General features: G+C 50.1%; 6 protein-coding genes across 6 annotated transcripts; 3 read left to right on the forward strand and 3 right to left on the reverse strand.

Moving 5' to 3' along the window:
* Nucleotides 1-1,718: 1,718 nt before the first annotated feature.
* On the reverse strand, nucleotides 1,719-6,624 carry APOLD1 (apolipoprotein L domain containing 1). The gene is made up of 2 exons (XM_063154719.1): nucleotides 6,319-6,624; nucleotides 1,719-4,133 (listed from the first exon to the last, which is right to left on the reverse strand). Exon 2 carries the CDS (start codon nucleotides 4,126-4,128, stop codon nucleotides 3,388-3,390), a length of 741 nt encoding a protein of 246 aa, XP_063010789.1. The 5' UTR covers nucleotides 4,129-4,133; nucleotides 6,319-6,624; the 3' UTR covers nucleotides 1,719-3,387.
* A 2,249-nt stretch (nucleotides 6,625-8,873) lies between these two features.
* On the forward strand, nucleotides 8,874-18,017 carry LOC134418010 (histone H1.10-like). The gene is made up of 2 exons (XM_063155859.1): nucleotides 8,874-8,892; nucleotides 17,425-18,017. Exons 1-2 carry the CDS (start codon nucleotides 8,874-8,876, stop codon nucleotides 18,015-18,017), a joined length of 612 nt encoding a protein of 203 aa, XP_063011929.1.
* Nucleotides 18,018-18,449: 432 nt separating this feature from the next.
* Nucleotides 18,450-18,861, reverse strand: LOC134417462 (histone H2A-IV). The gene has a single exon (XM_063154720.1). The coding sequence runs from the start codon at nucleotides 18,859-18,861 to the stop codon at nucleotides 18,472-18,474; it is 390 nt and encodes a 129-aa protein (XP_063010790.1). The 3' UTR covers nucleotides 18,450-18,471.
* A 308-nt stretch (nucleotides 18,862-19,169) lies between these two features.
* Nucleotides 19,170-19,666, forward strand: LOC134418060 (histone H2B 5). Its single transcript, XM_063155908.1, has one exon. The coding sequence runs from the start codon at nucleotides 19,197-19,199 to the stop codon at nucleotides 19,575-19,577; it is 381 nt and encodes a 126-aa protein (XP_063011978.1). The 5' UTR covers nucleotides 19,170-19,196; the 3' UTR covers nucleotides 19,578-19,666.
* A 1,356-nt stretch (nucleotides 19,667-21,022) lies between these two features.
* LOC134417496 (histone H3) lies at nucleotides 21,023-21,509 on the forward strand. The gene has a single exon (XM_063154757.1). It carries the CDS (start codon nucleotides 21,026-21,028, stop codon nucleotides 21,434-21,436), a length of 411 nt encoding a protein of 136 aa, XP_063010827.1. The 5' UTR covers nucleotides 21,023-21,025; the 3' UTR covers nucleotides 21,437-21,509.
* Nucleotides 21,510-21,949: 440 nt separating this feature from the next.
* Nucleotides 21,950-22,363, reverse strand: LOC134417498 (histone H3). The gene has a single exon (XM_063154759.1). It carries the CDS (start codon nucleotides 22,358-22,360, stop codon nucleotides 21,950-21,952), a length of 411 nt encoding a protein of 136 aa, XP_063010829.1. The 5' UTR covers nucleotides 22,361-22,363.
* Nucleotides 22,364-25,416: the final 3,053 nt, after the last annotated feature.

The following is a 25,416-nucleotide window of genomic DNA, read 5'->3' on the forward strand; positions in this document are numbered from 1 at the left end:
GAATGTGAAAAATACGTATTTTATGATTGGCTTTTCGCAAATATGAAAATGAATATTATATGTGTTATGTTAGAAAGTAATGCTGTGTTAATTTTCTTAAGTAGTGTGTTAAATATAGTTTTAGGTTATAACATAATGTTAAGATAGAAACTATGCTATGTAAGACACTTTTTTTAAGAGAGGACTCACACCAAGATAGCAGCCACAGGACACTTTAATCTTTCAGAGAAAAAGAATTTATTGCTCTCTTATCGAGTTCTTCCCGCCTTGCTCAGCCCTGAAGACGCCGTCAGGATTAAGAGGAAAAAGCTGACACTGACCAGACAGAATCCTTTGTTTGAATGGAATTTATGCATCATGTATGATGTGTATGAATATGCAACGGGGTATTGCTTTTAAGGGTTAATCCTCTGTCAACGTGGGTCCTTTTTCGGGCTTATTTTGCCCAGCAAGTGGCACTCGGACTGTCTGTAACTCTTTGTTTTTATTGTCTCACATTGTCCTAATCCCAATTGTTCAATTTTTTATTAATTTAATTATATTACTATTTTTATAACCATTTTATTACTATTAAATTTTTTAAATTTTAAAAACAAGTGATTGGCATTTTTCACAGAGAACAAATGAAGTGCTTTGGATGTGTTGGTATGAAACACTTTGAAGCACTAGTGATGGGAAGAGAGAAAAGAGCTGTCATTGTCCCACATTGTTTTCTGCTTATGATAATTGCTAGTGTGAATTTTTGAAGTGTGAATTATGAATTTTTTTCCCTCTGTCTCTGGGAAGTCTGTCTGGGCGTGCTCCCAGTGGAAATGCTGATACACTCCAGCATCTGTCCCTGGATTCCGAGCGTGGCATTTCCTCTGCACCCAGAACAATGAGGAAAGTGAGAGGAAGTACGAACGAACTCTCTGCGTGACAGGGAAAGAAGAGGAAACCTGAAACAATTCATGGGCAGGAGTCAAAATGAAACTGCTGCATCCCACTGTGCTCAAGAGCAGCGATAAATTAAAAAAAAAAAAAAAAAAAAAAAAGAAAAGAAAAAAAAGCAGCAGCAAACCAAACCCACCCTGTGTAGATGCTCCTTGTTACCATATGTTTCAAAAATTACAGCAGCCTGACCATCAGCTTGCTGCTTATTGTTGGTGCTAAAGGTTAAGCCTGGCCAGCACGTAGACATGAACCCCTGTGAGGGTCACTGGGATGCCTCAGGAAATGGAGTCAGGGATGTGACAGGAAGTCATTGCTTGTGATTCTTTACTGAACTCCTTGCCCACATAATATGGTGCTGTTTTAGTGGGGAGCAGGGTGGAGCAATTCTATTCTGGTGAAATTCCAGTCTGTGTAATTCCCTATTGTCAACAGATGTATTTGAATGAAGGTTTTCTCCTGTCCTAAACTGCTGTTGGGAGCATTCATGCATGATAAAATAAATATACAGCTTCTAAGTAGTAATTCCTTTTTTGTGCTTTTCAGCACAAGACATTGCAGATTATACTGGATTTAGAAATTGTCACTCCAGGGCTTTTAAACAAATGTGCTCCTAGCTCTACTGCATGTTACAGTCCTTAGCAGGGGCAGGGTGAGAGCATCCCCAGCAGATGGATTTTAGTGCAGATATAATGTCAGCTATTTCAGAAGGGGTGCATAATGAGATGAGATGGACAATGTGTACAAGCATATCACCTCCAGGAGTGCAGAGAGACACTGACACAAAAGTGCTTCATGTTCATTTATTCGAATCAGCAGTCTACTTGTTCATTTCTGGCAAACAGGCATGGGTATCAAAAGCATCTGAGTCCCACTCTGGGGAACCAGAGCTTTTATTCTTCCTACAACATATTAAAACAAATGTTGATATCATGAAAAGAGACGAGAAGGACAGGGATTTAAGCTTTGTGACCCAGAGTGCTGCCCTCCCTAAGGATTTGGTCAGTGTTACAGAATTACAGAGTAGGTTTCTCTGATCATTTGGATTTGTGTCTGCTCAGGGAAGTTTCCCTTGCCCACTGGGCATGCTTGTGGAGGGAGTTACCTCTGCATTGACTTTTTGAGTCGCCTCAAGCTAGTTTCAGGGTCTCTTCCTTGTACCTCTTTCAGGTACTGACATGATCCCCATCATCACCATACTTGGGCACTTCTCAGAGGTGTGATCCCAGACACATCCTGGTGAGGTAGGGAAGTGCTACTATCCCTGTTTTGAACAGGGAACTGAGGTACTGATGGCTCAAAATCACAAAGGGCATATTTAGCAGAACAGTCACTTGAAATAGGGTCCCAGCCCTTGCTCCTGCTTTGCAGGGGCTCTGCCACTGAATCATCCTACTCCTCTCTACCCCTCCTGTATATTAGTACCTGCACGTATTTCACTGATATGAAGCCTTCTGTGGGAAGCATTGCTAGGAGCACGTGTAGCTCTCCATGAGTGCTGCCTCCCCCCTCCAGATGATCCACTGTGGGTCTCACAGGCTGCTTGACTGCATGGAGAGCGGCACTTCCACCTCTCAGGTGTGCTCCCATCACGTAGCACCAACCTACTGGTTTTGTTCTACCCTGTCTTACTACCCTTCCCTTCCTGCTGCAGGAGATATAACTGTGTCCTTCCACCAATGCCCTGAGGCAGACTCTGGTCCCAGGGCCATTCTTCTCTCTATTTTGGCTCCTGAAATCTATTGTCACTGTTTGAACTGTGTTTCACCTATTTTATTACTATCAGCATTCAAGTCATGCTTTCCGTTTCCTACAGGGACTTGCCCTCCCTCACAGCAAAATAACAGGTAACTTGCTCTCACATACTACAGACTTGCTTTTACTCTAAAAAACAACAGTTTTCCTTTGGAACAGAGGCCTCTTAAAAAAAAAAAAAATATATATATATATACACACTCTTAAATACAATATCATAAGCTTAAAATCATTCTATGTAAATAAATAGGATACAAACATCACAGTTCTCAGTCTGGAGAGGTTTCTCCAAAACAGATAAATTCTGGCCCTGCTATTTCATCCATACAGTCTGTCATATCTGGAGCTGCTTCTTTCTACAGCCTTTCCAGATGTACCTTGGTAATGGGATTGTACTCTACTGGAAATTGCAGCTGCTGGCTTTTTTAGGGTACTCCAGCCCTTGTACCACACACAGATTCATAAGTTGTCTACAAACCAGGTTCAGTCAGCATCAGGTATTTCATCTGCCTCCTGACCTAATTCTTTTTGCTGCCTTGGGGAAGCAGAGCAGTGGAGATGGCTGGGGAAAAAGGGGTCTGCAGAACGTCCACCTCACAGCACCAGCACTGTGAACTGTAAAACAACAGGTAGCAGTGATAATGGTCACAGTAAATAATGCAATGTCTCCAAACCCAGTTTTTATATGGGCCAAACACTGTTTCAGCTGCAGGGTCTCGGGATCTCGGCAGTGGTTTTAGCACCCAAGCTGAGTCTCCTCGTGCGTGGGGAAAGCTCTGTTCTGGACTCCAGAAGATCACAGACTTCATCCATTGCCCTGGTGCAGGTCTCGAGGTTGTCAGCCAGTTTCTGGATTTTGGCCTTGAGCACAGCCTGGCTTACCTTGGTGGCCTCCTTTGTGCATTCTGGCACGAGGAAGCTGTGGGAGCCGCAGAGGACCATGAAGCAGACGGAGTTGTAGAGCGAGATGGACGCCCTCTTCTCCGACTGCCGCAGCGCCGGGTCACCCGGGCCCTGCCCCCGGCGAAGGAACTCCAGGCAGCCCAGTATTTCCCTCATCTGTTTCCGACAAGTCACCGCAATTTCCTGCACCTTCCTCACCTCCCGGGAATTGCAGAGCACCAAGGAGAGGTCGGAAGTGATGCTGACGGCGCCGCCGGCCGTGGCCAGGCCCAGGCCCACGGCCGAGGCCAGCAGGGAGGCTCCGAGCGTGGCGGGGCTCAGGGACAGCCCCAGGATGGCCGTGAGCGCCCCGGTGGCCGTCAGGGCGCTCCCGCTGACGTTGGCGATCAGGGAGCTGCGGCGGAGCTGGCTGAGTTTCCGAGCTGCCCGGTGGAGGTGCGCGATTTGGCCGCGCAGCCTCTGCCGCTGCTCCAGCAGGGCCGCGTGGAAGTGCTGCGTGGGGTCTGCTGTGGGCACGAAGGCAGCACCGCCCCTCTCCATGGCTTCTGTCCGGAGAAAGAAAAGTCTGGGGTGGGATCTGTGTCAAAAAAACCCCGCGAGACATGCTCATCCTGGATCACCATTTCAGGGATGGCATCCAGCCAAATTTTTGTTGCTTCAGCCCAGCTACAAGAAAGGTTTTCCACCTGCACTCACGTACACACATACCCATATGAATGTGTACATTTAATTACGTTTTCCATTGTAACTTTCAGACAGCAAAACTTTAAAATGTTTTTCTTAATCCCTGCAAAGACTGAAGTATCCTAAGGACTGGAGTCGGAGGTGCTGTTACCATTATCAAAAGACACAAAAGGTCTTTTGAAACCTGGGGACAGAAATTCCCCTGAGGCTAGGTGACTCAGTGCCCAGAGCAGTAATGCTGCCAGAACTAATCTGTTGCCCCCCTGATGGGATTCTGAGGATCTGCAGTATAGAAGGACATATTTCACAAGAAAGGTCAGACTGCAAGGAGCTGAAAGCTATCCCAGGTTTTTGTATAGGGGTGATTTCCTATTAAAGGAGGACAGAGAGAAGGTGCTGAATGGAATCTATGTCTGGATTTTGCATATAGGAGGTGAGGAGCTTATTAATGCCTTGGATGGGTGAACATCCTTCCTTTCTTTAAGCTTCAGCAACTTGAGGCCCCCTGCAGCATGGGGTTTTTTTCCTATAGTAACCTGGTGTCAGTGTATGAACAAAGACGGGAACTATTGTTCTGTGGTCATAAATACCCAGTTACAGTGGCAGGGAGGCCTCTGAACCTTGATAGTAAGAGTCATGAAGAGCACATCAGAAAAGGAGGCCCAGTTTTAGTGTGCACTCCCTGGCAGTTGGGGAAACAAGGGAAATACAGAGGGCTGTGAATGGAAAAGGCTTGAAAACTGCTGGGTCTGGAAAACCTCCCCTGGCAAGATAGCAGGAGAGGCTTCATTTCTAGGAGATGAATCTACAGTGTTTCTCTACTAGACAGTCTCTGTTTGCTGTCTCTGTTCATTGCCACAAGTGCAGAAAGAAATGTTCCAATAAATATTTTCAGGTTGCTCTAGGGATGCAAAATGCTCTACAAAGGAAGCCAGCAACTTCAATCCTGCTTACAGGGAACCTGAGGCAACAGAGCCAACAGGAATGGTGATGTAGCTGATTGTCTGGTAGAAGCAGAGTTTCTGTGCTTCACCGCACTGCCCTGTGCACTCGGCTGTGCTGCCTCTGCACCTAGCAAGGTCCAGCCATAGAGCTGAGGAGCTTTTTGGAGCCCATAATGCCCTCACAGCCAAAAGGAGTCTCTGCAGCAGAAAGACCCTGTCACTAACCCAACTGAGCAAAACTATTCATTGCTGCAGGCACTTTTCACTTCAAAATCTTCTGTACTGTGGGAACTGAAGGTGCCTGGTCCCTCATAAAGTCACACTATGTAGCTAGGATCCTTGGGGCTTCATTCTGCAGAATCCTCATGTTTCAGAAGGAGAGAACTTTGTACCATAGTCTTTCCATATGGAAGAGTATTCATAAGTAATTCTCACTGCAATCTTTCCCCCTTCTGCTAGCTTGTCCTAATTCATCTCACACAGATCTTTTAAGACACCCCCTCATGCCCTTCAGGAAATGCCCCCAGTCTCTCTTGGTGTCAATGAGTCATTTGAATCACTTAGTACATTTTGCTTCTCTCAACTGGAGGCTGTGTCTATTATTTTTACACTTTAATTAGAAATAAAGCTGGAAACACAAGGACTAACACTAATCTAAATAGATACCAGCATTGAAATGAACAATGAGCACATCACCAATAATTTAACAACAGATCAATATGATGATCATTATATATGTCAATTCCTGTAGCCTCTCAACAATTTGTTCTGAAGATTTAGTTGCTGAGAACTGTCTCAGGTAATAACAGCTACTATCACACTGAATTCTAGAACAATCATTCCAAATATATATATATATTATTAGAACAATCTTATATATATATATTATATATATTATTAAACAATCATTCCAAATATAGCATAGGCCATGTAGTAGGCAAATCTTTTGACAGTGATTAATGCCAGCAAAAAGGAAAAAAAAAAGTCCTGCTCTTAGAGAAAAATCTCCCCAGCACTAAAGGTATACATTAGTCCAAAGTCTGCAAACACTTTCCTAATAGAGTACTTAAAGACACTAAAAAAATTACTGGTTCAAACTTACCTTCAGTTTCCAGCCACCCTCCCAGAAGACAAATTTTGATCTGTTTCTGGAGGAGACCAATTTATAGCTCCTGTGGACCAATTGCTGGGATGGGAATGCTTTGCCTCATACTGGGAGTTTGCCATTTCCTGCTCTCCCTTGTGCAGAAGGATGTGACACACTGCAAAGTGACCTGTGGGACAGTGAGCACACACCATGCTCAGGAAACGATCCCTGCGAATGAACATTGTGTGTTCGCTTTTCCTGAAGTGTAGGGTGGAAAAAAAGTTTAAAAATCGCAGCCTATTCCTGGCTGTGAGCTAGTGCAGACATTCCCTGCAGGGAACAGTTGCCTTTCCTTTCCCTGAAATAGCAACTGACTTTACTCTGTGCTGGAGCTGCCAATTGTTTGATGACTGAAGTTTCCCCCACTACACATCTAGAGCCAGGGGAGCTATCAGCCAGCCAACTGCTCCATTCAAGGCCAGTGTACTTTTAAAATCCCAGCTCTTTGGGAAAATCCATAAAAGGGAAGCAGCCCCACAGCGAGATCATTGCTCTGAATTCCCATCCCTTCTCCTTCCCAGTACACAAAAACATGCTGCAAAAGGAGTGATCACCCTGTGTTTTTACTCTGTTTCTTAGCCATAGGCACCACAATGGTTGAGAAACAGCCCTCCTGTTTTCCTGAAGGGCCTGCCCAGCAATCAGTAATCAGAAGGAAAGGATCATTTGCCTCCCTTGTTCTGCTGCCTGCTGTTGCCTGGCAGTTGTGCCAGACAGATGTGGCCAGAGGGAAGAAGTGATGAAGATGCTGGGGAGGAACAGCCTAAGTGCCACTCCTGTTGCTGCCTTCCATGCTGAAACAAGGCCAGTTTTAATCAAAGATTGTTTTGATGGCACTCGGTGGTATGTGTGCCATGTGTCTTTATTGACACAGGGCCCCTGGTCCTGGGGACAATTCTATTGAGCAGCTGTGCTTGAAGATGGGGCATCTGCTTTCTTGTTTGGTGGATTCTTGCTCTTTAGGACTATTTGTTGACAGGAATGCTCTGATTTTGCCCCAGACCTATTTAATTTGAAAGCTATTTACCTGTAACTGAATGGTGAGGCTTTCCTGTTGAATTCGTGGGCTGTGTAGCCACACAATCACTGGAGCTGACCTTTAAAAGGGCTGAGACTGTAAAGCAGCAGGCAGGGAGAGGAGAAGGCTAGGATTATTCATTTCAACAGCAACTTAGTTTTCAATTATGTTAAAATAGGTGTGAAATAGTATATCAAATGTTTTTTCAGGGGTGGAGCTACAGGAGATGAAACGTGAATGAAAAAATAAATAGCATGGAAAAGTTATTTCAACCTGTCACAGACATGAAAAGAGAAAACATCATTTTAAAGATGCCTGAATGTGCAGTTCTGGTCTGTTACAATTTGTACATACTGCACATTAACAGGAAGGTGAGCTTTGACACTGAAGGAAACTGTGCTTCAGCCCTTCCCTTTGTTTTAGCAAGCGTGTGCTTGAATTGGAGCCCATCTGCCTTGGCAAGGGCTTGCAGTTGATGGAGAGTTCTTTTCTCACATTCCCAAATAGAATAGGGCACTTTTTTTTCATGTGACTGCATCTGTGTTAGAATTTGTGCCTGCAGATATGTCCTTGTTGGGAGAGTGAGTTTTGGTAACAGTGAAATAACAAAGAAATGGAAAAAAAGGGATCCAGAATGAGCCAAAGGTGATGACATGGTTTTGGATGATCCCCTTCCTTTCCCAGTTTTCTTCCTTCAACATACTCAGCTGAAATATACTTCAATATACTCATTGTCAGAAATTCCTGCAATGCTCACTCTGTGGGCAAGGACCTGATTGATGAAGGTGCAGAAGAAACAACTCATTTTTCTTAGACTATTCCCTCCCAGACTTTCATGTCCCCTGAAAGATCTGCACTTCACCAAGATCAGATATTGGTCTTGGCCAAGGATGGTTTCTCACAGGAATCATCCCTGGGCTCCTCCACTTTCAAAGAGAGTGTTTCCCCATAATCCACCCCTATAATAAGGTGCATACCAAGAAAGGATGGAGCTACAGATGTCAATATGATTTTAGAGAAGAGACATATATTATAAAAAGAAACATTATTTCCTAGAAAGTGGCTGTACCACATCATTTTGCTATTTGCTATCTGCTGACAGTCACAAACATCCCTCTGGTGAGACTGCTGGTCTTCTCTCCCACTGATAATTAGAAAGACCAGCTCCAGCAAAGGTGAGCAGGTGGGAATGAGAGCTGGATGGGAGAAAAGTGTCTTCTCTCAGCACCTGCCAAGGACTGAAAGGCTTCTAGTGCCATTAGTGCACTTGCCCAGGTGGAAGTACATCTGCTGGTCACTAGGTAGGTTCCAGGAGCCTGCTTGGAGTGAACCTTAGCTTATCAGGGATCTCCAGATGTATGGAGGAGGTCAGACCTTCACTGGGTGGCTCTGCAAGCTGGGGAGGCCTGGCCACGCTGCCTGCTGTGTCCTGCTGCCTCTCTGCTGGTGACCTTGGGCTTGATGGTGGAAGGGGCACAGCAGGTGTTTCACAATGACCCTGGCCAAAAATGGTACCTCTGCTCCACCCTTTCCCATCCAGCCACATCCTCTTGAAAAGCCTGAGGGCACTCTCTGGGAGCAGGTGACCAGAAAAGGGAAGGAAGGATGTTTTATTGCCTCAGCTCTCTTCCTTTCAGGGGATTTTGGCAGAAAGGACTATTTTTTTTTCTCCTAGTCTCTCCAGCAGATGGGATATATGACAGAAGTGTCTGATCTGAAGCTGTTTGCAGCTACTGTGATGTAACATTTGAACACAAATGTGTAAAATTTGAAGCTGGAGTTTCAAACAAACACTTCCTTTACTAACATTGTTTTGATGAAATAACTGAGAAAACTTGAGCAAATTTACACTTACATACCATCTTTCTAACAGATTTCTGCCATGCTTGGTACTTTCAACCTTAACTACTGGACCCTGGAGCTACAAGCTGTCTTTTTTTCTTTTATTTTCTTTTTCAATTGTATTAAAGACAAATCTTAACTTTTTGCAGCAAAATATTAATTCAGAATCAGCAGAAACTAGAATAGGCCAAAACTAAAACAAAGAAAGCAAATTGGAACAAAAAGACTGTGTCGGCTTTTAGTAACTTTCCCAGCAGATCCAAATTAATTTTTTGAAAGCATTCCAGAATGTGACAGGCTGCTCTGGGCTCTGGTCACTGGTGTATGTGGGTTTGAAGAAAGCTGCAAAGAGCAGAGCAGAGTGGAGGGAACAGGAAAGCCTGTGGGATGAGAACACCTCTTGCTAGTTCCATTTAAGCAGAAAATTAGCCAAGCACACTGCCTGTGCCTGCTTTGTGAGCAAGCATTCATGGAACAAAAACTCCATCCTAAATTGCCTTGTCAAAACACTGTCAGCAGCATTTGCAGAGACTGAGTATTCATTTGGACGTGGAGAATGAATTCCTGCAATGCATTTGAAGAGAGCAGCTTATCTGCCACTTGCCAGCTTTAGTTCCATGTTCAGTGCAGACTGTGTGGCAAAAGGCTCTGGTGCACAGAGGAGCAGCTCCCCATGGTGCCTGTGAGCCTGGCACTGGCTGCGGCACAGCTGGCACTGGAATTCAGCACGGCCACCCGTGGGTTCTGCTGGCACTAGTGCTGCAGAAATAAGGTGACATGCATCTCCAGGGCAAGTGTGGCTACCATCCCTCCAGGACTACAGAAAACAGAGATTTGTTAACATATTTCCAGAGCTGCAAAGAAACCTGTTAAGTTGGTAAAAGGTAGAAACTAGGTAACCTGGTTTCTGGCGTCTCTTTTCAAATGGACTTCTTGATAGCTGAGTTCACAAGGCAGCATTTCTCTTGAAAGAAGGGAGTCTGGATTCTTCTCACCTACAAAATCTACTTATTTTTGTAAAACTTTCAAGAAGTCAGTGTCTTTGAAATCTTGGCTGCTTTGTCAAATTCTGGCTGGGAGTGCCTAGGAGCCTCAAAAGCTGCTGTGTTACATTGACTAACCCTCCCTTCTGGCACAACAGAAACAGGACAGAGACACAGAGGCCTAAAGAAGTCCAGGAAAAGTTAAAAGCTGTTACCTAGAGCTTCAGCTAGAGATGCATGTCACCTCATTTCAGCCCTCTTTAGAGGTTCACACGCAGTTTATTCACACTCGGAAGGAAGCTCCCTCTAGAGATAGGAGAAGGAAGAGTCGTCCCCAAAAGTTCCTCCAGTCCATCTCTTCCAGGCACCTCCTCTATAATACGTGACAAATTAGAGACAGCAATTCTTTATCCCTTTCCTGCCTCGTTTGATGTCCCACAGGTTGGCTAGGTTTATGGTCCAGTTTCAAATATGCTGTCCCACAGACACTGCTCTGGGCCAGAGATGCTGTTGTGGAAGAAAGACAGTGTGTGGCAGTGGTGCATCTCTGCCTGTCCCCCTCATGGATTTTTCAGGTACATTTTGACCCTGCTGACACCAGCAAGAATTGGGAACACTTCTGAACGACAGAACACTTGCACAAGAGGGATGGATCTCTCTAGATCCAAAGAGAAATGGGCATCTGGCTATGAGCATGCAGTGTGACCTTCTGTACTCCCAAATATGTCATACAGGTACCACTTCTTGCATCCATACTTAACTCAGTATTCATCAGGGGATATATGGCTGTTGGGATGGCCTTTATGTCCATCATGAATCAGGTCTCTGTATTTGACAAACTTGCTTTGAAAAGTGTTTGTGGACTCTGCTTTTAAGGACAAATTGCATTCTTGATACCAAAATCAGATTTTGACTGATATCTCTTGTAAGGCTCCCCTCTAGGCTGGGTATTATTTTATATTTGCAGCACGTCAGACATCTAGGGATTATTTTCAGAGCAGATGAGCACATTTTGTAGTGAGCTGGTATAGCTCTAGAAAAAAAATGTTTTCACACTTGAAGCATCTCTGTGGACTTGGAGACCCGGAACTGGGCAGAAAGGGTGAATATGTTCTCTTCTCTTCTCTTCCTGTCAGCCTTTCCTTGAACCTGATTCAGTCAGGGAGCTGTATGGGATCTCAAAAAGCAAAAATGTTGCTGTACTTTGGGCCTCTTTACAGTGATGTCTGAAGATGAGCATCATCTTCCTTTAGCTTCAGCCCACAGCAATCATTGCACCTGGGACCCTTCCTTCTTCTGTAGGCAGGTCTTCCCACAGGCAGTGGTCATGAGGGAGCCTAGGAAACAGCAGCCTCCTTCCCTAAAATCTGCTTCTCAGGAGGAATCTTCTCCTCCATAGCACGGTGGATTGCAAGTAGGCACTGATAATCAGGCCGCCTACTTCTCACCACTTTTTATATTTGGGGAAGCATATGGCGGCTGACGCATTTCCTGATGTAAACTCAAAAATCACATCAGTGTGGATGCTCTGATTATCAACATGGAGCTACAAACAATTCATTTCCTTGCTGTTCTGCAGCATTTTCAATGAACTTTGGAGGTTCCTGTTCTCTCCTGATATGTAGGGAAACAGAGGCAGGGAGGAAGCCAATGGTTTGCTCATTGCCTCCAGGGCAGAACTAGTGGTGAATGGAGGTGGCCTTAGTTTCAGATGAATGTTTGCTCCCTGAAGCTACCCTCTGACCTGGCACAGCTTTTATAATACTGATCAGGTCATGATTGTAAATTCCCTTGTTCTGGGCCTTTGATGGTTGAGACTTTCCCATGTTTAAGGATATATCATATCCATTCTTCTCTTTATATTTCTTGGAAAAGAAAAGGTTTCTGTAAGCCAACAAGAATATTTCCCTTGTAAGGATGCTGGAAGAAAATGTATTTTTTTTTAGATTATTAATATGGAAGTGATTGGACAGCTGTCATAGGAGTCCTTGTTTGAATAGATGTCAGCAAGAAGGAAAGAATATTGCTTCATGCCAGTAATTTAAAAAAAAAAGTCTTAGAATCTGTTCATCGGTTCATCAAAACTGCCGAAAGAGTTAGTGGAAAAGGAACAAGAGACACAAGGATGTATTCCGGATCCCACAACTAAGCACTTTGCATAACAGACCTTACATATGCTGAAAAATAAGGTGGTGAAGCAGCCCACCAGGAGCATTCCTCCTCCTCTAGCTCTTCTCTGAATTTGCCTGCTTGCCCAAATTCATGCATTTCTCCTGTCTTTACAGGTGCAGTGATACCACCAGCTATTTTTGCTCTTGGCTCAGGGCAGCATTTCAGCTGCTGGACATCTGTGCCAAACTGCTCCTTTCCTTTGCTGGCTCTGCATCCCAGTGTCCTCTAGAAAAGTGCTGGGAACATCATCTTCGATCCTCCAGCAACACAGGGGCAGGAGAGGGGCAACCTCTTCTCCCTTTAGGGTTCCCATCCACCTCTTCTGAGCCATCATGAGCTTGTTTTTGAGAGGTGGTAGCTCATCTTCCTGGCTTCTCTGCAGAAAGTGGAGGAGTTGCAGGTGGTTGTTCTCTGCCTGACCAGGGTGGGCACCAAAGGGGAGCCAGTGAACCCCAAGAGCTGCAGTTAGCCAGCAGTTTAAGACCAGCTGCCTCAGAGGAATTAAAAGTGCCTAAGGGATGTGAATGTCATGGTTCAGAGTGGGATGGGAAAAGATGTGAGTCCCCACCAGGAATTGGTAGGGAGATGTGTGCACTGCCACCCAAACCAAAACTGTGGGTCAGGATTTTCTCGAGACAGCAGCTGAAAGGTGGAACAAACTGCTCTTCCTGCTGTCCCCTTTGGGTTTTGTGACTGCTGCATGGGATGGAAATGCTATTATTTTAGAAGGACGTTTTGGAAACTGAAGCTGGCTGCTCTTGAGATGTTTCCTTGTGAGGGTGCTGAAATGAAGGTGCAAGGGTATTTCAGATGCAACTGACTGCTCTGGGCCCTACAAAAGGTGAGCCAAGCCATTCCCATATTTTTATGTGTTTGATGGCAAAAGAGTTGGGAATTACCAAAGTGAGGTGCAGGAACTGTTGTTCCTGGCCATCCTAAACCTAAACTTGGTGAGTACTTCCAGTGTCAATAAGTGCAAGTGGCAGTAGAGTTTTGTTATAACTGAAATCTGTTTCTGTCTGCACTAGGACTGAAATCAAGCATCTGCATGCAACTTGGCCAAAAGTGCTCCCTGTTGTCTGGATCTAGACAGCTGCTGAACCAGTAGCTCTGAGAGCCTTTTACAGTGCCTGCTTGCCCAAGGAGGGCACTGTCAGGGCACCACCAGCCCTGCCATCCCTGCCCAGCATTTCCTGGGGCTCCCCCAACCTTGTTCTGGTCCCAGGAGGCCATTCCAGCCCCCCTGGAGCCATCAGCCCCTGTCCCAACAACACAGAAATAGGGCCAAGCTCAAGCTCCCCACAGCCCTGCCTGGCCCTGGTCCCACTGCCCCGGGGAGCATCCAATGCCCGGAGCTGGGGCTGAGCCCAGAGCCCCTCTCCAGGCCTCATCCTGATCCCACCTGCACCTGAATTCTTGGCCTTGCCCGTGTGTGTGTGTATGGCAGGCAGCTCAGGTTTGTGGCAAATTAAAAGTTAAAATAAGCAGAAAAATTCACTACATTTTGAACAGGTTTTGGTTTTTGGGGTTTTTTTAAATTCTTTTTTTTTTTTTTTTCTTTATGAAATTAGATGACTCATCTCTGAACCTTTTTTCTGCTGACAGGAAATGTTGAGAATTAACACCGATAGCTGGGCCTCAGCAGGAGAAGGGCAGAAAACGTGAATCAGAATAAAATGGGAGGATCCAATCAGCTGTATTTTTGAGAATTGTGAATGACTCTCAGTTCTCCTATCTCCGAAACAGAGATGGGCTTTACATGTTTGGGAAAGCCACGGCAATGTGAAATGCAGTGGAGTTAGGTGTTCATGTGGAAAAGTCATAAGGGAGGGGAGGAATAGGAGAAAGAGTTGAAGAATTGAAGAATTATCCTCAGTATGAGTACACAGGGCCTTTGTGAGGTCCTTTTCCTAGGGCTTTTAATGACATCTATGGTGGCCGCTTGGCTTTGTGTCCTAGAGCCAAATATCACAAAAAGGACATGCAATGATTGAAAAGAACATGCAATAAGTGGAAAGCTACCCTGATTTTGCAAATTTTTTAGTTGACTAGCAGGCACTAAGTTTGGTTTGGATTACTATATATTTTTACAAGTTCATAGGCATTTGTTACTGGTTACAATAATCTATACATTCCATGCTGTCTGGGAAGGGGTCTAAGGGGCTTTCAGATCTGATCTCTTGCATTCCAAGCTGGCTCACATTGATAGCACCTGCAAAAAACAAACACTTCTGTAGGATTTTCTGGCAGATTCTTGCTGCTCTAGCAGAGATCTCTGTCCATACTGACAGTGCATGCAGAGACCAGACAGCCTGGAATGCCACTGAGACCCTGCTGTTCCTGATCTCACCGCTTCTAGGGTGAGGTAGCAAGGCTGGCTGTAATTGTGATGGTAAATGCACGAGAGGGAGGGAGAATCTCTCCCAGTAAGGATCCTTCCTAGCTGTTCTTTTTCATGTCTGCATCGCAGGGCAATATGTGCTGCTACACCTATCTTAATTAAGTTTGACCATGACTGGAGCAATGATCTCTGGCGCACAACTTCACATTTTTGTGCTGCTAATCACACAAGAAACAGCAGGTTTTGGGGGAGGAGGGTGAACCATGAACCACAGCCTTTGTGTATTTACCACTCTATGAGGTGGTGCTCTATTCCTATCTCCTTGTAGGGCTTGATTATTCTCTTACACTTCTGCATCCTTCCCCTAATAAAAATGGCTTGACTGCTTGTATATAAAATGGTCATGAGATTATATAATCTTTGTACAAATAAGGAAAGGGAATATTGGAATAAAAACAGAAGAGGAAAATCAAATAAGTAGGAGACCCTAAAATAATTACAAAATTTAGCCTCAAGTTGCTCAATTTAACATTTGACAGAGAATGGTGGAGACAAAAGTGGAGTGAGATGAGGACTACCACAATGCGTGGCAGTGTTGCAGTGGCACACACTGAGAAGCTTTTCCTCTGGAGATGGTTGGTGTTGTGGTTGGCACCGCTCTACAGGATTTAGGCATACAGCTGTGTGCCAGCTGTGTGTGAGAAGGAAAACAGTCTTGGGAATATTACATTACAGGCTGGAGGGAAGTGTGCTGTTGTGATGCATTATTACTCTTGTAAAATAAGATTTGCAGAGAATGGGGGAGGTAGAAAGGCTTCTGTCCCAACACAGGTATTGGCATTGGTGATTGCGGAGTTGGTGAGTACAAAAACCTGCTCAGACACTGTACCACATTTAGTTTTTAAGGGACATCAAGGATTCTACCAGACCTAGATGGGACAGAGCAGACACACATTCATCCACCTGATTGCAGGAAACTTTAGGGGACATCAACAATTTCACTACTCAATTATTTATGCCCCCTACTACTGCATGGAGTAAATGTCATACAGTCAAGTTCTCTTGGCTTTATAAAATTTCCAGTGAACCTTACTCTATAAACCATCCCGCTTCCAACATGGTTTGAAAGCCCAGAGCCAGATTTGCTGAATTTGTCATCTTATTGCACTCTCTGCCTCATCATAACATCATAATTCCTCCCCTAGGGGACCTCGATGGCAAGGAAGAGTTAGAAAGAAAACATAAATGCAAGAAAAATGTGTTTATTTTCCTAAAGTCCTTTTCACCATAATTATGCAAGAAATTGTCAAAATGCCTGTATGAGGTTTTTTTGAATCAGATTTTGTGAATTAATTGAAGATGAAGAGTCTTCCAAAATCTTCAAGATGTTCATTTTACTGTTCTTTAGTGGAATGAAATAGAGGAGTAAGATGATATTTTTCCACTCAGAGTTTTCATTTTGTTGAAAAAGGGAAGTTGGCCATAACTGCTCAGCATCATACCTAAAGCATTCAAGTGCATTTTGTTTATGTGAGGTATAAATAAATGCAGCAATCTGGCCCTGCTAAACTATTGATGGCCATTAAATTTCAGGTAAATGAATTAGGAACTCCTGACAGAGACACAAAACTATACCCAAAGTTGTAGCTGGTAAGAATGTATGCATAGTAATGGGGGAGTCACCACAACCTGCATGAAGAGCTTTGCTTCACTTTGTGCTGCAGCCAAAGCTTTTATGTACAGAAACTGCTGTGGCATGATCTGTAGCATAGAAAAAAGGCAGTGAGTAAAAACTGTTTGTTCTTTCTAGCTTCAGATCAAAATATGAATAGAATGGTGCTCTGACATCTCTTGCGGACTCAAGATCTGTCCATTTCTTTTTCCATGTAAATGAATCACATGCATGAATTTTACAGATTTAGCACTGTGTGCTCCATTTAGAGTGTGATCTGTTTCTGTGCACCAGAGACTTACATGAAGCTCTGTGATCCAAAGCAAACTTTTTAATCTTTGGTGTTCAGCCCCCAAATTATTCCACTGATACTTCAGAGCCTTTTGCTACGTTAACAGGAAAGTGTTTCAAAGAGGGGGATAAAGTATGTGCTGTCTCATACTTCATGCACAGAAGAGTGGAACGTCTGGAAACTTTGGGAGTAAAGGAAAAATATTGTACCTGAGTGTTTCACAGTAGCCAGAGGTTTAAACCCCAGTAGGAGAAGCGGCAGCACAGCTTTGTGCTACCTCACTCTCTTTGAAACACTTTTGTTTCAAAGAATGAGACTCTAACTGTTTGCTTTCTTATCTAAGATAAAAAGGACGCTCTGAAGATTAATACTGAGATTTCTCCCTCATGTTAAATTAAAGAAGAATGTCTAATTTACAAAGAAAAACAAAACTTTCGCGCTCTCGAGATCCGTTTGCTGGACTCGGGATTTCTTGTCCCCATGTTGCTCAAGTCCAACTCTTTTCGCGACAAAACATCAACAAGCGAAAAACAGCCGCTCCCATGGTTTCACAGATGTAGAAAAAGGACGATTTCGCGACACATGAAATAGAAAAAGCCATTCTATTTCCCCCGAGGAAGCGCTAGGCGGAGCGCGGAGCGCCGGGCGGGGCGGGGCCAACCAGCGCCGGCCGCGCTGCAATAACCGGGGGGCGCGGGGCCGGCCCTGCCCGGTGCTCCCGGTTACACCGCCATGGCCGAGACCGCCCCGGGCCCGCCGCCAAGAAGCCGAAGAAGGCGGCGAGCGGCTCCAAGGCCCGCAAGCCCGCGGGGCCCAGCGTCACCGAGCTGATCACCAAGGCCGTGTCCGCCTCCAAGGAGCGCAAGGGGCTCTCGCTCGCCGCGCTCAAGAAGGCGCTGGCCGCCGGCGGCTACGATGTGGAGAAGAACAACAGCCGCATCAAGCTGGGGCTCAAGAGCCTCGTCAGCAAGGGCACCCTGGTGCAGACCAAGGGCACCGGCGCCTCCGGCTCCTTCCGCCTCAGCAAGAAACCCGGGGAAGTGAAGGAGAAAGCCCCCAAGAAGAGAGCAGCTGCGGCCAAGCCCAAGAAGCCCGCCAGCGCCGCCAAGAAGGCGGTGACAGCAAAGAACGGCCCCAAGAAAGTTAAGCCTGCAGCCATGAAAGCAGCGAAGAGCCCCAAGAAGGAGACAAAGGCTGCCAAGCCCAAAAAAGCGGCGGCAGCAGCCAAGAGCCCGGCTAAGGCGAAAGCGGTGAAGCCCAAAACGGCCAAGGCAAAAAAGCAGCACACAAGAAGAATTAAGTCCCACGTGGAAATACGCTTGCTTCGCATTTAAACCCAAACCGTTCTTCTAAGAGCCCCAAACAATTGGGCTGGAATGCCGTGGCTGTCGCCGTTTTGAGGAGGGGTGTGAACAGCAGTCTGCTGGTGAATGTGCTGTTTGACTCCGAAACAGCTCGAGGGGCACTTGAATTGGTAGGGGGAGGGTATTAGCGCCTTGGTAGTTTTCAAAATGCCCATAAGGCGCAGGGGATTGGTTGCAGAAGGGCTGAGCTGCTTCCTGGAACTGGTGTCAGCCCCGCCCCAGAGCGGGGCCGGTGCTGGGGCGCGGAGCCGCGTCCGGCTCTGACAGTTAAAACGTCAGAGATAACTGGAAAACGCCCGCGGTTATTCAAAACTTCCCGCGGGCTTTCGCTCCGCAGTGAAATTCAAGCTCTTTCTCTGAATTTGTGGGTGGCTCTTAAAAGAGCCTTTGGGTTTCTCTTGGTTAAACTTGGCAGCTTTACTGCTCACTTGGCTTTAGCCTTGTGGCTGTCGGTCTTCTTGGGCAGCAGCACGGCCTGGATGTTGGGCAGCACGCCGCCCTGCGCGATCGTCACCTTGCCCAGCAGCTTGTTGAGCTCCTCGTCGTTGCGGATGGCGAGCTGCAGGTGGCGGGGGATGATGCGCGTCTTCTTGTTGTCGCGGGCCGCGTTGCCCGCCAGCTCCAGGATCTCGGCCGTCAGGTACTCCAGCACGGCCGCCAGGTACACCGGCGCGCCCGCGCCCACGCGCTCCGCGTAGTTGCCCTTGCGCAGCAGCCGGTGCACGCGGCCCACGGGGAACTGCAGCCCGGCCCGCGACGAGCGCGACTTGGCCTTGGCCCGCGCCTTGCCGCCCTGCTTCCCGCGACCCGACATCACTACAGCTGAGCAAACGAAGTCAGTAACTGACTGCAAAGATTACAAGTTCCGAGCTCGGCCTTATATACATCTACTGCTGACGGCGCGACTTCCGATTGGCTAAAACAGGGATGTGCCTAAAACAGCCAATAGGAACGCGGATCCAAATCTGGCCAATTGCGACGAAAGGCGGAGCTACTATCACTGAAAAAACTTGCCTCAGCCAATAACAGCTTAGTCTACGGGAATCCCTAATTTGCATAAGCGCGCTATAAAATCGGTGCGCTCAGAGGCGCGCGCTGTTCTCAGTCCGAGAAATTGTCGGTGCTGCTGTGCTGAGAGGATCTGCTGCCATGCCCGAGCCCGCCAAGTCCGCCCCCGCGCCTAAAAAGGGCTCCAAGAAAGCCGTCACCAAGACACAGAAAAAAGGTGACAAGAAACGGCGCAAGAGCCGCAAGGAGAGCTACTCCATCTACGTGTACAAGGTGCTGAAGCAGGTGCACCCCGACACGGGCATCTCGTCCAAGGCCATGGGCATCATGAACTCCTTCGTCAACGACATCTTCGAGCGCATCGCGGGCGAGGCCTCGCGCCTGGCGCACTACAACAAGCGCTCCACCATCACCTCGCGGGAGATCCAGACGGCCGTGCGCCTGCTGCTGCCCGGCGAGCTGGCCAAGCACGCCGTGTCCGAGGGCACCAAGGCCGTCACCAAGTACACCAGCTCCAAGTGAATGCTTGGCTAAAATCTGCTTAACCCAAAGGCTCTTTTAAGAGCCACCCACTTTCTCAGTAAAAGAGCTGATCCTGTGGCGAGTTCCTACCCGCCCCGTTTTGGTTTTCTTTTTTTCCGGTCGCGGGCTGAGGGGGGAATGTGCGTCTACGGTATTCAAGTATCTTAAAAAGAAGGCAGCATTTACAGTGTTTGCGGTAAACTTAGGCCATGTCCTACATCTGATTCAACGGGCTCAAGGACCTTCATAATTCTTTTTAAAAGCCTTAGGAGTCCGTTTTGGTTTATGTACACTTGAGGGCAGACAGGTTAGAAAAATGAATACATGCTGTCGGTGGTCTGTCAATTAAAACAGCCGAAGCATGTTCCTGACGGCTAGTACATGGTAATTTCTCGGCTGACCTACGTTAACGTAACACGGTGTGAACCGAGAGCATTGACAGCAGAGGTGCTTTCAGACCACCCGGTGCTCTTGTGCCTTGTTCTTTTCATTCAGAAAACGAACTCTGAGGTGGATGCCCCCTCCCCTGCCCCGCAATGTGCATTGTCCCAGGGGACCGGGGGAAGGAAAGTCGAACGCGTTTTCGCCCCGACCTGGGCAGTCCCCGCGCAGGTAGCCCCGAGCACAGGGTCCCCAGCGTGGCGCTTTTCCGGCTTTCGTTTGCCCCTCTCTGTCCCCGCCGTGTCCCCGCTCCGCCGCACTCTCCGCCGCCGAGCGCGGACGGGGCTGCAGCGCGCGGGCAGAGCCGGGGCCGCGCCGCTGCCGCGCTCGGGCCGACCTGAGTGAGGACTGCGCGGAGCCTCCCCGCGGGCGGGCCCGGCCGCCTCCCGCCCCTCCCGCCCGCCGCTGATTGGTGCCGAGCGCGGCTCGAGCGCGGCCCGAGCGCGCGCTGCCCCGGGGCGCTCCCCGCACGGGACGAGGCGCTTCCAGCGCGCCGGGGCAGCGGCCGGGCCGGGAGAGCTCGGCGGGGCCAGGCAAGGCGGCTGCAGCCTGCGCCTTCTGCCTTGCTGCCGCGGCCCCGAACCGAAGGGCGCTACTGAGCGGGAAGAAACCGCGAGGCCGCGGGGAAGGAGGCGGCTGCCGGCGGCAGCTTTAGCCAGCAGTCCTGAGACTCTGAACGCACGCGATCGGAGCGGTTTTGTTAAAAACAGGGCGAGCCCGAGGCTCGGGCGGAGAGCCCGCCCAGTCCCGCTCTCCGGCGGCGCCGCCAGAGCCCCAGCTGCGCCCCGCCAGCCGCTGCTGGAAGGGGGCGGGGCGGGGCCAGGGCTCGTTTCCCGCCCCGGAGGCGGGGCCTTTTCCCGGGCTCGCCACAAGCGCCCAATGGCTGCCGGCCGCTGCCGCGCGAGCGGCCAATGGGCGCGGGCCGCGGGGCTATAAATAGCGGCGGCTGAGAGCCGGGGCGCAATCAGTGTCTTGAGCCGAGCGGCGCGGGTGCGGGGCTTGTAGCGATGGCGCGCACGAAGCAGACGGCGCGGAAGTCGACGGGCGGCAAGGCGCCCCGCAAGCAGCTGGCCACCAAGGCTGCCCGCAAGAGCGCGCCGGCCACGGGCGGCGTCAAGAAGCCGCACCGCTACCGGCCCGGCACGGTGGCGCTGCGCGAGATCCGGCGCTACCAGAAGTCCACGGAGCTGCTGATCCGCAAGCTGCCCTTCCAGCGCCTGGTGCGCGAGATCGCGCAGGACTTCAAGACCGACCTGCGCTTCCAGAGCTCGGCCGTCATGGCGCTGCAGGAGGCCAGCGAGGCCTACCTGGTGGGGCTCTTCGAGGACACCAACCTGTGCGCCATCCACGCCAAGCGCGTCACCATCATGCCCAAGGACATCCAGCTGGCCCGCCGCATCCGCGGGGAGCGCGCCTGAGCTCCCTGCCGTAACCCACGCAGACCCAAAGGCTCTTTTAAGAGCCACCACATGAACAATTAAAAGAGCTATTTCGCTATTGCAAAACGTGAACGCTTTATTAAATTGAGTGAGGAAGACTGCTGCGGTATAGTTAGGCCGGTTGTGTACCTCATATTAAGTCACAATGGCGGTTTAAGAGGCACTAGGTACACAATATTGTGCATTAATGGTGAAACAGGAGTTTACATCCATGTAACTGATACTAAAGGGGACCTAATAAATGAAAACACTTCCTCTCACCCACTGCAAGTGTTATACCGATGACATATCTACAAAATGTCGTAGCATCTGTTACTGATGATAGGGCCTGTATTAATAGAGCTCAGTCGCTCACATCACCCATAAAACATCATAATTTCTTGTGCCCCACAGCCCCTGAAACGATGCTTAAACCAGTGCAACAGCTCTTTTATTGAGTGTGTGGTGGCTCTTAAAAGAGCCTTTGGGTTTGCGTGGGTTACGGCAGGGAGCTCAGGCGCGCTCTCCGCGGATGCGGCGGGCCAGCTGGATGTCCTTAGGCATGATGGTGACGCGCTTGGCGTGGATGGCGCACAGGTTGGTGTCCTCGAAGAGCCCCACCAGGTAGGCCTCGCTGGCCTCCTGCAGCGCCATGACGGCCGAGCTCTGGAAGCGCAGATCGGTCTTGAAGTCCTGCGCGATCTCGCGCACCAGGCGCTGGAAGGGCAGCTTGCGGATCAGCAGCTCCGTGGACTTCTGGTAGCGCCGGATCTCGCGCAGCGCCACCGTGCCGGGCCGGTAGCGGTGCGGCTTCTTGACGCCGCCCGTGGCCGGCGCGCTCTTGCGGGCAGCCTTGGTGGCCAGCTGCTTGCGGGGCGCCTTGCCGCCCGTCGACTTCCGCGCCGTCTGCTTCGTGCGCGCCATCGCTACAAGCCCCGCACCCGCGCCGCTCGGCTCAAGACGCTGATTGTGCCCGGCTCTCAGCCGCCGCTATTTATAGCCCCGCGGCCCGCGCCCATTGGCCGCTCGCGCGGCAGCGGCCGGCAGCCATTGGGCGCTTGTGGCGAGCCCGGGAAAAGGCCCCGCCTCCGGGGCGGGAAACGAGCCCTGGCCCCGCCCCGCCCCCGCCCCCTTCCAGCAGCGGCTGGCGGGGCACAGCTGGGGCTCTGGCGGCGCCGCCGGAGAGCGGGACTGGGCGGGCTCGCCGCCCGAGCCTCGGGCTCGCCCTGTTTTTAACAAAACCGCTCCGATCGCGTACGTTCAGAGTCTCAGGACCGCTGGCTAAAGCTGCCGCCGGCAGCCGCCTCCTTCCCCGCGGCCTCGCGGTTTCTTCCCGCTCAGTAGCGCCCTTCGGTTCGGGGCCGCGGCAGCAAGGCAGAAGGCGCAGGCGGCAGCCGCCTTGCCCGGCCCCGCCGAGCTCTCCCGGCCCGGCCGCTGCCCCGGCGCGCTGGAAGCGCCGCGTCCCGTGCGGGGAGCGCGCCCCGGGGCAGCGCGCGCTCGGGCCGCCCTCGTGCCGCGAGCGGCACCAATCAGCGGCGGGCGGGAGGGGCGGGAGGCGGCCGGGCCCGCCCGCGGGGAGGCTCCGCGCAGTCCTCACTCAGGTCGGCCCGAGCGCGGCAGCGGCGCGGCCCCGGCTCTGCCCGCGCGCTGCAGCCCCGTCCGCGCTCGGCGGCGGAGAGTGCGGGGAGCGGGGACACGGCGGGGACAGAGAGGGGCAAACGAAAGCCGGAAAAGCGCCACGCTGGGGAGGCTGTGCTCGGGGCTACTGCCTGTGCCGGACTGTGCAGTTCGGGGACGAGAACGCTTACTGATGGGAGGGAAGGAGGGAGGGCATTCATCTCGGAGCCTTTTGCTCAAAAACAAACGAGATGAAAAACAAGGGCACAGGGTCGTCTGCAACAGCCTGTGCTTTAAATGCTCCTCATTCACACCGTCATCCATTCGCGTAGCTCAAGATGGAAGCACCTCGTACCAGCAGTCAGGAACAGATCTGTTTAGGCAGTTCTGGGGCGGCCGACTGCACTCGTTTGTCTAATTCGCCACCCCCCAACCGTACATGTACCAAAAGCGGGCTCCCAGGGTTTTTCAAGCGAATTATGAACATTCCCTTCTCTGTTGAAGGGGATGTAGAGCACATAATTTTACCACAAACAATGCACGTCCCACTTTCCTTACAATTTACAATGCTTTCACAACATTACCTCAATTTTGCCGAAAAAAAACCCGAACAGGACAGCAAAGTACAGATTACCATAGCATCAGGTCTCTTATAGAAAAGGTGATTCAAGAGGTCTGGCACTTGGATCTGTTGCATTTGGTGAGAGCCTCGATGTTCTCGGAGGGGGATGCTGTTTCCCCTGCCGGCTGGATGCTCCCTTCGGGTGCGGGGCGGTTTCCGAGACGGGGTTGCCGAGCACTGTGACTTCTCGTGGGCTGTACAGATATGCCATCGTCGCTGCCCCAGATCCATGTACGTGGCTGTTCCTGTTTCCTGAATAACGCGGCACAGCGGGGCGGGGACACCGCGGCCGCAGTGAGGCGATGTGCGCGCCCTCCGCGGGCGCCGAGGAACGCGGGGGTGCCGGGGAAGAGCAAAGCGGAGTGTTCGCCCTTTGGAGAGCCCCGCGATCCCTGTGCCACCGGTAGAGGCGACATCCGTGCCCGCCGGGCGCTGACTGAGGTGTGCGCCCGGTGGCGCGGAGCAATGGCTCTGTAGGGAACCAGCAGAGTGCCTTGTCCGCCCGTCGGGGATCAGAATGATTCCTCCGTCAGAGAGGACCGAAAGGATGCGCTAGCAGGCGCTGAGCAATATTTGACAGCTGCTGCAGAATGATCTGTGTGCTCGCTGGGCTCAGGCGGTGCCTCGTAGGGCGCACGGCGATGTGTGTGTCGGGGTGCGGGGGGGTCTGAGTGTCTGGATGTAAGGCTGACGTGGAATGAGGGCGTGGAGCGATGTGGTTTCGGCAGAGGGTGGGGAGTGTGCGGGAAGGGCGGCGCAGGGCGTCTCAGAGACACGGGGCTGCCGCGCACTGCGTACATCGCCGGGCGCAGTGGGTTGTCTGTAAAATATTTCAGAGCGATATGCTTTCCTTCGGAACGAGGCGATATGTGTGTAAATCGGCGGCCAGCGGTGTGTGTTTGCGGGAGGAGCGGGAAGATGCCCGTGTCATAGGGAGGAGAGCGGGGCGTGTTGCGGGAGGCGCAGAGCGACGGCAGCGCCGTACCGGGACGAACAATGTGTGCGCCCCCGGCGGGGAGCGAAAATCTAATTTGTGTGTGTCCGGGGGTGCACGGTGATGCTGGCGCCGGGGAGCGTAAATCTAATTTGTTTTTCGGGGTGAGCTGTCTTTTTCGGGATCATAGAGCTAGACACACACTGTGTGTATGTTCGCACATGGATTGATGGCAAATTTATTATGGAACGTTTAGAAAGTGAAGGATGTGTGTAAGCTGAACAAAGCAGAGTACTGAAACACAGCAATGGGCTGTGGAGAGAAGAGGTCATAACTTACCAGTTTAACTCTGTGTTTCTTCAGTCGAACTTGCACAAGCTGCGACAGCGCAGTGAGAGCTGAAAACCCTCCGCTTTCCCGTGTTCGCGTTTGCCGAGCACGGCGCTGCCCTCCTGCCCGAAGCTCGCTCTGCGGTGGGACCTCCCCGGCTCAGCCAGGGTAGAGGAGCTGCTCACGGAGGTGCCCACGGCCATCCGGAGCTCTTTGACAGCGCTGTGCCCAAAGCCGCGGCTCGTTCCGCTCCTCCCCGGGCTTCTCTCCGCGCCCGGCTTTGCCACGGACGCGTAAATTACACACACGTCCCCTTGACGGATTTGTATCTGCCTCATGTGGCTATTGCTTTCTAGAAACATTGGTCTTAATTCTTTTCTGTTTCTTGGATCTCTGCAGGCAGCCCTTGAACTGGCACACTTACTGACCCCAAATTAACACTCAAAGGCCTTCCGAGGTCTGTGCCGGAGCAGAGGG

This window comes from Melospiza melodia, chromosome 4, assembly GCF_035770615.1.
Source record: "Melospiza melodia melodia isolate bMelMel2 chromosome 4, bMelMel2.pri, whole genome shotgun sequence".
Lineage (NCBI taxonomy): Eukaryota > Metazoa > Chordata > Aves > Passeriformes > Passerellidae > Melospiza > Melospiza melodia.